Source organism: Fusarium oxysporum, chromosome XI (assembly GCF_013085055.1).
Source record: "Fusarium oxysporum Fo47 chromosome XI, complete sequence".
NCBI lineage: Eukaryota > Fungi > Ascomycota > Sordariomycetes > Hypocreales > Nectriaceae > Fusarium > Fusarium oxysporum.
Genome location: NC_072850.1, coordinates 2219447 through 2230722, shown reverse-complemented (window position 1 = coordinate 2230722; position 11276 = coordinate 2219447). Strand labels below are relative to the sequence as shown.

The window sequence follows — 11276 nt, the reverse complement described above, 5'->3', positions numbered from 1 at the left end:
GACCGATGATTTATGCCACGTCCCAGTAAAATATTCTCGCAATAGGCAATAACCACTTATTTATATACAATATGATGCCTAGTTTTTACGGTCGCTAGACTATTCGGTTGAGACAGAAAAGTCTCGAAATTGCACTTTCAACATTCCGCCGCTCTGACTCTCATCACCCTTCGGCATACAAGCCGCAACGCCAATCCAGATATCATTTTCAGGAGCCACGTCAACCACCCAGGTCAATTTTCTCACTGGCGTTCTCTTACCATCCTGACCCGTGACATATATCCACAGTGATCCCTTTGCCTTCTCCATCTCAAAGGTAGCAGAGCTCTCGCTCAGCTTGACCAAACTCCAGTCCGAGTACGGTTTCGCAGCAGCGACGGATGCAAAAAGTTCGCCGTCCACTTTCTCGATTCCAGCTTTGATCCATGTTCGTGGTGATTCCTCGAGTCGCAGTTGAGAATCGGTTTGAGTAATTGGGATGGACTCGGGCATGAACAAGATGAGACCTCCTTGAGAGTAATTTCCAGGAAAGTCTGAGGAGATGGTGACTTTGGCGCTTTTGAATGAGTTTAGAGGGATGGGGGTTGCATAGATGGGCCCGCTGAAATCATCGCGCCCCCCAGCGCAAGATGGAGTTCTCCAAATGTCTGGTCCAGGAAGAGCGACAAGTTCAAAGGGCTCGGATAGTGGGTTCTCTGGTAGAGGTGGCTGACTGGACACGCCGGAGAACAAGGTGAACTTCATCTTTGCCTTGATTCCAGGAGCTTTGTATTTTAATTGCTGCGCCAGGCCTTAGAGGGGTGCGATGTACAGAGTTGTTGATTGTGAGAAATCTGAAGAGCTTATGTTTCGCTACGGTGCGGGGTTCGTTATCTGTAAAACTACCCAATTTGGAAGTAACGATAAGACACTCGTGACGTTTAGGGTAGTCCGAAAATGGTCAGACTCATGAAACAAAAGACAACGCCCAGTTCAGTTCATTCAATGAAAGACTTTCGTCGTAAAACCCCAATAGCGTCATTACTACTTCTTGTCACGACTCCCACTTTCTATCGGTTATCGCAGCGCTGAGTCTCAGACGAGATGCGCCTGGACATCCTTCATCAGGATTTCCTCCATCTCACGAGTATTAGAGCCGGCCAAAACGCACTGGCATACCTTGACGGCACGGAGCAAAGCAACAAGTATATATAGTTGCTCAGCCTCATCAAGCTCCTCGTCCGTGAGAAAGTCCATCACATTGTCAGCAAGACCCTGTATATCCTGATGACCACCCTCCTTAGCTGAGAGGTCAATGTTCATGAAATCCACCTCAAAATCGGCCTGAAGCAGCTGCACAAGTGCCGGCGCTCCCTTCAATAGGTCTGTGGGTCCGTTCGCGATCTTGTCAGTGCGGCCAACATAGGACAGCCAGGCGTCGATTCGCATTAGTTCGATATTGAGCTCTTCACAATAGCGCTCTTGATCGTGTAGGTAGCTCGACACCTGCCATTCGTATGAATAGAGAAGTTCGAGCGCTGGAACGGTGTACTGGAAAGCTGGAACTCGGACACCCTTGTATGAACCTCGAGCAATAACGCCGCCACGGGCATTACTTGCATAAGCCGGATATGATATGCCACCGTATGTGATCCAGTCTCGAGTTGTCCAGTAGCGGTTCGGATTGCAATAAACCAAGCTGACATTCTCTTCCAGAAAGCCTAGCAACGCTTCCAGAATTACAGTGACAGCACCAACTAGTGATGTCTGTATAGGTACGTCGGGCCTCCACGGTGTAGCCCAGAAGCCCTGGTAGATGTCCACTTGGCAGAACCAATACATGTCCATCCGATTGAGAGAAACGACGTTTCCTCGCGATTTGTTTCGTCTGTCGCGCTCAAGCTCTCTCTCTTCCCTCCTGCGCCGTCGTTCCGCTTCTCTCGCGTGAGCTTTATCTTCTTTTGTTTCGGGTGTTGGGTTTGATGGCTCTGAGCCTAGTCCTTCTCCCGGGTACGTCAGTAGGAATTGGGGTCTGCTATCGCTCGTCCTTGACTCCTCCACGATAGCCTTGTCCTTCTGTATCTTTCGGCTGCGCTTATTCCTCTTCTCTTGTCGCTTCTTGGCCGCAAGGCCTCGGTCCAGTGTCTCCGAAGCTAGCGGTCTTTCGGACTCAGATGCTACTTCATCGCCACTATCTGGTACGTCTTCGACTGTGGCCTTTCTGCGTGGTTCGCGTATGTCCGGTTCTTGGCGAGCCGAGTCTTGCGGGCTCTCCTCTGGCAATGCATCCCAGTGCGGTGTCTGTGTCAGGAGCAGACGAGTGACTGGCCTTCCAAAGATGGCCGGGGAGCCGCCTACACTAGTCTGGGGAGCGGCTACGTTCTGTTCGTCAGGCTTTAACGAGGTACGCTGAGATTGACCTTCACCTTCTTCCAGTTTGAGCGTTGATTCTCCCATGTTTGGCTGGCCCTGTACCAATGGTTCGGGAACGGGTGTTGCTTGGATATCATCACTTTGCTCCTTCCCTTTAGTACCGTGTTGAGTCGAGTTATTAGATTGGCCTGGATGCTTTTCGGGCGTCGTTTCTATCACCGGACTTTGACCACTTGGCTGGGCCTGTTGGGAGGTTGAGTCGTCTCTGGGGACCTGCTGGTGGAATTCCTTTGCGGGAGCTGTATCTTGTTCTTCTAGTGCGTTGAGTTCAGTGGCCGACGCCAGTTGATGTAACGGTGTCGCGTGCCTTTCATTGTCTTCCCCAGTTCCTGTCTGGACCTCTTTGGCCTTCTCTTTGTTCCCATTACCTTCCATTGCAGCTGTTTGAGGGGGTGGATTCGGCTGTATGATGGTCCAATTCCCGTCTTGGGGCCGGCGATTCACTGACACAGACACAGTAGCTCCTGTCCTCCCTGATTTCTTGACTTTCGCCTTCTTTTTCTTTCGGCCTTGGCGTCGATCTACATCGACTGGAACGATCCCAGCCATATTGAACGCTCTTTTGTGCTTTTGCTTCTTGGAAAACTGGTCGGGCTCTTGATAACTCGTCCATCGGTCGTCAAGACGTCTAGTGGTACGTCTTTTTAGCGAGTTGAAAGGCACCTTTGCAACAGTACAGACATCCCATGTTCGAGCCAGCCAGCTTTTATTTACAACCCCTCTATCATCGTCACTCCATTGAGCCAGAGAGCGAGGCAAGGGTGAGGTGGTAGCTCTAGGGGTGAAATGAAGTATCGGCCCGAGAATCGGATGATTGGAGCTAGTAATCGTGCCAATGGCGCCTTGCATCGAAATAGACTTTTCCTTGAATGAGCAATCTGTGATCTTCATGCCCGCTGTCAACCCCATCACGGCAATATCCCTCATAGAAACTTGCATCGGTGCCGTTACGAGATCAGAGGGACATCGGTCGGCGTCATAAGTGACAGAACGGTATCTTACTGACCCTCCACATGACCTGTTGATGGCTTTGCAGAAGGACACCCAGGACGCCTCGCCCACGGATGCGTCATTGGAGTCAGGGGCTGGCTGTTCCTTTTTTGCCAGCGGTACGATTGAGCGGATTCTGCCAAACTTGCGGCGCAGCCAGATGCCCAAGAAATCCCAATAAGTGTAGTCAGAACCAGTTGAGGAACTCCAGGAGTCGCCGCTCGTCTGTGGTATGACTGAGCGTATCCTTTCAAATTTGCGGCGCATCCAGATTCCCAAAGACTGCCACCAAGTGTAATGGGAGCGATCTGAGGAACTCCAAGCTTCACTCCTTGTCTGTGAGCCTCTAACTGCCGTGTCCATCGTGTTGATATGTACTCTACAATTGGACACAATTTCCATTGAGGAGCTTGACGCCGAGTAGTCAACTAGTGAATCTGGTTGGAGATCAGGTAGCATCTCCTCCCCAATGGCATATGACTTGATATGCGGGCTTTCCTTTGGCCATAGATCAGCCTCGAGATTGATCTGAGGAATTGAGTACAGTACTCGGAAGCGAAACTGAGAGAATTGCCAAACGCGGTAGCCCTGGCCAGGCAGAGGACCAAACACGACGCTATCACAAAGACGGATGAGTTGACCAGTGATCAAGTACTGTTGCAGTGCCTGAGCAACAGCGACTAGGAGCGCGAAGAGCGCGATTATTAAAGCCGCTACAGCCGCAATCGCGCTTGCGTCCCAGTCATCAGCCATGACTGAATCGTTTGGAATAAGAGCTACGATAGTTAGGCCGAAATTCCGATAAGGGTGAGTTAACGGACTGTAGAGGTTGACAGCCGTAGTATTACCCGCTAGACAACTATGTTCAGCGAAAGCGATATCGAGGTTCCTCAACTTTGCAGGAAATGAAGAGGAAAGCGGTGCCGGTTGAAATGGTTACCCCTCATTTATTTATCGCAGCTGATAAATGTAGGTTGCCTAATGCGAATCTGGATTGGCCGGGGCTTGCATCAAAAGTGCAAATATACGTGGCCATCGGCGTACTGCAGACTGCCTTCCGCAACGCCTTGTCAGAATACGGGCTGATTCTACATCTTTTGGCGAGCTGAAGATAGTACAATGCCGCTGACAGGGGTCCATTACTGGCTTACATTCAAGTGGTGACCACTCACTCCATCGGCATTTATTGGCGCAATTATTAGATAAGACATCGCACCTCTTTCGGCCTATAAAACATGACAATCATCATTTCAGCTCCTCTGGTTCTCTGCTCTTGTACTATTGCTCGCTGTGCATAGCCTATGCTGGGGCACGTCATCGAAAACTGCTATTGCCATTCTTCTACGACTCTCTATTTACAGAATAGATTATCCTAACCTTTATTCCCATGGAGTAATCGATTTTATTCGAGGTCGTTTTCCGGGTCGGACATTAAATAGGAAGCAAAGAGAGGATTGTTACGAATTACTTGCCTAATTAATAAGATTGAAAAACGCGCTATTTACGGTTTATAAGTAATAGAGCTGCAGAGTTGATAGCAGATGCTGGCTTGTTGCAGCGTCGTGGCTACGAAATAACATAGAGTCTTAAATGTACAGTTGCCTCGTTCCTACGCCATTCGATCTCGTCACGGCTTATTATATACAAGCTTGCAACCCTTATTCCACTTTTAGACAAATGAAATCTTAGTGGTCAGAAGCCTATCAAAGTCCCCACTTGTATGTCACCATCAATAGAGTTTTCGCAATTGCCGAAGATTCGACCCCTATGCAACAACCATGCCAAAAGAGCCTAGCATCGGAGTTAAGAGAACTATACGGGATGAATTAAGATTCCGAGCCCGGCATTGCCAAACATATTAGAACGCGCTTGCGACCATTTTGCTCGACAGCCATTATCTCTCAGACAAAATGGGATCTGTTAAATTTTCCCCAGACACTGATATCCCCAGCCTGAAGGGCAAGATCATCCTCATCACTGGAGGGAACTCAGGACTGGGACTCGAGACCGCTCGCCAGCTGTTGAGACATGAACCTTCCAGGATCTTCCTCGCTTGTCGCAGCAAAGCAAAGTTCGACCAAGCCGTCAACGAACTGCAACAAGGCTCCAACACGGATGCTGTTTCTTTTCTAGCCCTTGATCTTGCTTCTCTATCGAGTATCAAATCTGCTGCCAAAGAGTTCCAGTCGTCCTCCACTCGACTTGATATTCTTGTCAACAATGCTGGCATTATGATGACTCCAGAAGGCCTCACTGAGGAAGGCTACGAGATCCAGATTGGCACGAACCATATGGGTCATGCTTTTCTCACCCATCTTCTTCTCCCCACTCTGGAAGAGACCACCAAGACTAATCCTGATGTGAGGATCGTATTCGTTTCTTCGATGGGAGAGTCTATGTCTCCAAAGAATCCATACCAGTTCGACCAATTCAAGACCACCATGTCTAGCTTCTCTACGCAGTCGCGCTATGCGATATCGAAGCTTGCAAACGTCCACTACGCCGCAGCCCTTGCCGAACGATATCCCAAGATCAAAGTCATCAGTATCCACCCAGGAGTCGTACACACGAACCTCACTGCACCGATTATCAGTAGCAGTCTTATCATAGGAACGATTACAAGGCTCGTGATGAGCTTGATCGCTGTTGACTCTGCGAAGGGTGCCCTGAATCAGTTGTGGGCAATGACTGATCCCAAAGCTGAAACTGGTGTTTTCTACCATCCTGTTGGTGTGACGGGCAAAGGAAGCAAACTGAGCCAGGATAAGGACGCCCGCGAGAAGCTTTGGGAATGGACGCAACAAGAGATCCGGCAGCACCTTGGCTGAAGGGGTATGTAATGAAGGGAATATTTGCCAGAATAGTAGCCTTTTCATTCTTAATATTAATCGCTTGTGATGGTTGCGTGGTACCAAATTTACAGCTTTGCCACTAACAGTGAATAGCTGGTGAACATTGTGTAGTTCGTGATTGTTACATGTGCTAATGGTCGTACGTCAGTGAATCAGAGAAGCTTGAGGTCTATATAAAACCCAATTACCGCATTAACATACCCACGTCCTTTTCAACTTCGCCTCTGAAGATACTGTCAATCTGGACTGCTCGAAGATATACATATTATTTCCATTGCAACTATTAGCAAGCAAAATGCCTTCTCAAGCACAACCGATGCCTCCTCCTCCTAAACCGAAGACTCGCCCGGGGCCCAAGCTCTAATTTCGCGGGAACACAACTAAGTTGCTGGCCAAGTTGAGCTTAGCTAGGTGATCTGGCTCTGGAGAGAGGACGCGGGCTTCTGGCCATTATGCCATCCATAGGTTGCTCATATAGCAAACTACTTGCGGAACTTAGATTATTCTTTAGATCAGATTAGACAATCTCCTAAAAAGTCTCATATTAGTATTTTTCCTTTGTGTAAATTAATACATCGCAAAAGTGATAATGAGGAAATTCGATGTAGCTTGATTATATTGCATCATAAGCATTTCATCATTCGGGATCCCGAGTCGTGACGGGATCTTAAAGACAGCAACAGCAGGATCTATGATCTCCACATTTTCTGTAGACGGAGATACGGTTTATATTATTTATACAAGTCGTTACTTGGAGACCCTAACTAAGCTTCCATAGCTAGGACGCCCCTATATCGCATCCTACCCTGACGAAGCTTCTCCATCGCTTCATTAATGCCATACTCGGTAAATGGAAAGGTCTCGATGATCGGTTTTATTCCATGGAGCGCTGAAAAGTTGAGCATCTCACGTTGGACGTTGGGGCGGCAGGCAGGCTTCCCTGGATCCGCATCGCGTTCATCAGAACCTCCCCATATGAGCATCGCAGCTCCGATGAATCCACAGTAACAGCACTTATCACGCCACCCCGTCGAACCAGCGACAGAGCTTGGGACCAATCTGGTTGCTGAGAACCAGTCAAAAGCAGACAATCAACGGCATGACTAGAAGTGGAAGTATCTCCCAGCACTTGGAAGTCCGAGGCCCCCAGGTTTCGTGCTGCTTCTTCTTTGCCAGACGAGTGCGAGTAAGTAGTGACATGGCATCCCATCTTGGCGGCATACTGAACAGCAAGGTGGCCTAGTCCACCGAGGCCAAGAACACCCACTCGATGATGCCACTGGACTCCTGCGCTGCGTAGAGCGGAATAGACGGCTGCTCCAGCGCACATCAAAGGAGCTGCTTCTGCAGACGGGATGCTTTCCGGGATACGGAAGAGGAAGTGCTCATTCCAAGTTGCATAGGTCGCGAAGGAGCCCTGATCGAATTCATCGAAGCCATAAAACTGTCGCTGTTCGCAGTAGAGCTCTTGGCCTTGATCGCAATACTCGCAGTTCAGACAGCTACCGTGACAGTAACCCCAACCGACTCGATCTCCGCTGCATAGAGGGACGCGTTAGCAGAAGTCCAGTATCGAGGATAAGATCGCGCTTAGGTTACTTACACTTTTAGGGTTACTACAGAATTGCCGATTGACTCGACTATGCCAACTCCCTCGTGACCAAGAACCATGTCTTGACACTTGTAGTGCTCGTCGGTACCACAAAGACCAGAATGAGTGATGCGAACTATGACTTGATGCCTTTTTGGGGGACCAGGCGATAGAACCGTGCCTTCTTGAACCCTCCCACTTCGGGTTCCACGATATACGGTGATTAATGACATGGCTGGGGTGACTGGCAGATACAAGAAGTGGTGTTGTTGAGGCTTGCGAAGGAGTTGAGCTGTTCTGGTCTATCCTACGACTGGTGGCTATTTATAAGAGATATATACCTGGTCCTGTCAGTCTTTACAGGCTAGCAAGATTATCACCAACTCAAGTTCCCACCTCGCGCCAGATCCTTCCCGGCGGCCCTGTGTGCTGTCAGAGACGGCACTGGTTCTCGGACAATTACAGTGCATTACCGTCTTAGTTCCCGCTTGCAGCAAGGTCAGAGCTGCCAAAGGTGGATCTTTGCTCTTGATGTGACCAATCAAGGTGGAGTCTTGTTGCACCATTTCTCTATGATGTGATTTCGGTGACATGTTGCTTTCGAATTAACCAATTGCAGAGATTCTTCATTTCGCCTCTCGGAAAACTCCTAGTCGTTGCTATTGAATTACCCAATTACTCTCTAGCGCAATTGTTTATCGCGACCTGACGACTCCATTGACCCATACATTCGCTGGCTCCGAATTCATGCATAAAGTTTGCAAAGAGGCTACGTTGCTCCAGAAGCGACCAATTACCAAGTCGGAATCTTTGGGTATGGTCAATACACAAGATGAATTGCGAAGATTCGTTTAGTAACAAAGTGAACTTGCCTCTCACATATTGCTTGCCAATATCACTATAAGAACCGTACCCTCCTTCTTGACAACAGGAACAGTCTTCTGCAGCATCAATCGTACAAGTACAACAGCAACACTTTTACCTACCAACAGCAACAATCAGCAGCACGATGCCTACTCAAGAGGAGACAAAGAACCTGGAGGTTATCCAGGAGTACTTCACTGAGTACTGGGGCAAAGGCAATCCTGAGATCGTCGACAAGCTCTGCGCTGATGACTTCGTCATCAACTACCCAATGCATGGCCCACGATATGGAAAGGAGAATGCCAAAAAGATGCTCTCGGAGTTCAAAGAGGCAAGCAGATTCATACAAAGTTGTTGACTTAGTAACTAACCCCATATCGATAGGCATTTCCAGACATCTCGTTCCATGCCTACCAGCACCCGCTGATTGCAAGCGGGCCGTATGTGGTCGGTCGTTGGATCGGAGGCGGTACCCATACTGGAGTTGCTTTCCATGATCTTGCCGTTGGCGCGTTGGAGAAGGCCAATACGGGCAAGAAGATGTACTTCTCTGGTACGACTATCTTCACACTCAAGGATGGGCTTATTGTGGATGAAACTGGAGAGGAGGGAGCTTTGACGGCTCTTCAGCAACTTGGTCTGGTTCAGCAGCCGAATCCCGGAAAGGAGGTCAAGTACCTTCACGAGTAACCAGGTCAAGAGGAATCGGAGAGACCTTTGTCTTGGGGTGTCTACTTAGTTACCTGAGCCTCGGCTCTGGTCACATTTTGTAAACAAATCGCAATGGAGTCAACATTATCTGAATGGGCCGCACAATGCCGACCGTGATTCAGAGGTTTTTCTGTTCAAACAATGATACTAATATGCTACAGTGTGGAAGGTTCCCCTCGCTTCACTTACATGCTATCAACCCACCAAACCAAACCTTTTGTGTTCACGATGTATCTAACAAAGGAATCCCTCCATATCTCTTCTTAGTCATCATATATAATTCCCATCCTACTTGATAATGCACTCTCTCACGTTGTACTATCTCTCAGAGTTAATAACCCATGCATCTCATCATACTCTTCCTTCATCTTCGGAACAAGACCAACAATCTTCGCCGCTGGCTCCCAGCTGTGATCTTTCTCATCGTAGCCAACCCACTGAATCTTATAAACAAGCTTTTGAGCGCGTCTCCTGCTATGATCGTTCATGCTGCCGTGGTCAAGGATCGCAAAGATGTGGTACAAATCGAACTGGGTTGCCCCTTCGCGTCCCCCTTTCTTTGCATCCCAGTAAGCATAGACCATCTATGGTTGATAGAACTGTAGCGCAAATTCGGCTTCCCATGACTCCCCCCCGTCATTCCACTCTACAGTGAACCATACAGAGTGAATACATCGAACGAGAACGTGGGAGGTAATCCGAATGGCTTTCAGAGAGTTGGCCTCTCCTTTTCCGATTGATGAAAGTCTGGAATAAGTCAACTGTTCTTTAGTCGCTGTTTCCTGATCTAAGCTTCCACTATTCTGAGAATTCGCGAATGTACCTATACTTGCTGTTGATTCTGAATCCGAGATTGTCTCGCCTGCAATGACTTCATTCAAACTGTTAGATGTTGCAGTCGCACCAGACTTACCAGTCGTTCGATAGAAGCTCATCTTGAGAAATTATGTCGTCCGTGGTGTTCGGAGGGCGATTGATGTGGATGCGATGATACGTTTGTGGTTGAGGGAAGAAGAGAAGTCAGTGGTTTACAGCAATGAAAGCTGATTGATAGCTCGATGGAGACAGCTAGCAGCCAGAGTCTTTTATATTGGAAGGCAGTATTATACCCATGATAGTAGTTGATCTTAACATCTTGTGTTCAATATATGTTCAGGTTTAGTGAACTGTTCTTCTGTGGTCTGTGCCGTATCTTCACATGGCGCGTTCAGAAGCTTTGTCAACAGCGCCTAGGCATGGGTTCATCGAATGAAGCTAGTCGATGACCTGGCAGGTTTTTTAGTGTCGCCCTGGGCATCTCAACATGTTCCTGTCAGGTGATGATGATTCAGTATCGGGGCCAACTACCTGTTGCTGCCAGCTTCTTAACCTCCACATTCACGCACTCTGTATGTTTGCCACTCTTTTTTGCTAGGTTTGTCATGCCACCCGAAACTTGCGCCCATTCAGAATATTATTGAGTCTGTCACAGCATCAATATTGGTATCAATTTTGATCATCTGATTAAGAGAATTCCTCGAATGTTGATCACACTTGGTCTTATCAGACTCGCTCCTCTTCATGTCGTATCTTCATGATTCGGAGTTCTGGCTTTCGCGACCTGGACTCTTAAGTTCTCTGTGGTGATTATAAGTTCTCAGAAAAGGGTGTCATCTGCAAATAAGCGACCTAGACTCAGTAGATGCCAGAGACTGACACTTTATCCAAAAGTGATTAGGAACAAGTAGTCCTCCACAGAATTTCCCATGTGTCGGTGCCAACCTTCATCACAGCCTGGGAGTATGAATTATATATAAAGCAGAACTCTTTCGCATTGCCAAGTGTCTCAAACAACGTCCACAGAGACTACCACCATA

The 11276-nt window shown here is 48.2% G+C and overlaps 6 protein-coding genes across 6 annotated transcripts; 2 read left to right on the top strand and 4 right to left on the bottom strand.

The window, feature by feature from the left end:
• Positions 1 to 20: 20 nt before the first annotated feature.
• FOBCDRAFT_233855 (uncharacterized protein) lies at positions 21 to 862 on the bottom strand. Its single transcript, XM_031192962.3, has one exon. The coding sequence runs from the start codon at positions 742 to 744 to the stop codon at positions 100 to 102; it is 645 nt and encodes a 214-aa protein (XP_031031808.2). The 5' UTR covers positions 745 to 862; the 3' UTR covers positions 21 to 99.
• A 212-nt stretch (positions 863 to 1074) lies between these two features.
• On the bottom strand, positions 1075 to 4155 carry FOBCDRAFT_281722 (uncharacterized protein; the record flags this gene model as incomplete). The annotated part of the gene is made up of 1 exon (XM_054707622.1): positions 1075 to 4155. The coding sequence occupies one exon, from the start codon at positions 4153 to 4155 to the stop codon at positions 1075 to 1077; it is 3081 nt and encodes a 1026-aa protein (XP_054563597.1).
• A 1102-nt stretch (positions 4156 to 5257) lies between these two features.
• Positions 5258 to 6313, top strand: FOBCDRAFT_233854 (uncharacterized protein). The gene has a single exon (XM_031192959.3). It carries the CDS (start codon positions 5313 to 5315, stop codon positions 6228 to 6230), a length of 918 nt encoding a protein of 305 aa, XP_031031805.2. The 5' UTR covers positions 5258 to 5312; the 3' UTR covers positions 6231 to 6313.
• A 714-nt stretch (positions 6314 to 7027) lies between these two features.
• FOBCDRAFT_265631 (chaperonin 10-like protein) lies at positions 7028 to 8078 on the bottom strand (the record flags this gene model as incomplete). Its single annotated transcript, XM_054707621.2, has 2 exons — positions 7028 to 7792; positions 7858 to 8078. 2 exons carry the CDS (start codon positions 8076 to 8078, stop codon positions 7129 to 7131), a joined length of 885 nt encoding a protein of 294 aa, XP_054563596.1. The 3' UTR covers positions 7028 to 7128.
• Positions 8079 to 8633: 555 nt separating this feature from the next.
• FOBCDRAFT_233852 (uncharacterized protein) lies at positions 8634 to 9489 on the top strand. Its single transcript, XM_059609946.1, has 2 exons — positions 8634 to 9040; positions 9094 to 9489. The coding sequence occupies exons 1-2, from the start codon at positions 8855 to 8857 to the stop codon at positions 9397 to 9399; spliced, it is 492 nt and encodes a 163-aa protein (XP_059466270.1). The 5' UTR covers positions 8634 to 8854; the 3' UTR covers positions 9400 to 9489.
• Positions 9490 to 9728: 239 nt separating this feature from the next.
• On the bottom strand, positions 9729 to 10982 carry FOBCDRAFT_245437 (uncharacterized protein; the record flags this gene model as incomplete). Its single annotated transcript, XM_059610684.1, has 6 exons — positions 9729 to 10004; positions 10071 to 10195; positions 10244 to 10302; positions 10334 to 10355; positions 10768 to 10854; positions 10952 to 10982. The coding sequence occupies 6 exons, from the start codon at positions 10980 to 10982 to the stop codon at positions 9729 to 9731; spliced, it is 600 nt and encodes a 199-aa protein (XP_059468096.1).
• Between the last annotated feature and the right edge of the window lie 294 nt (positions 10983 to 11276).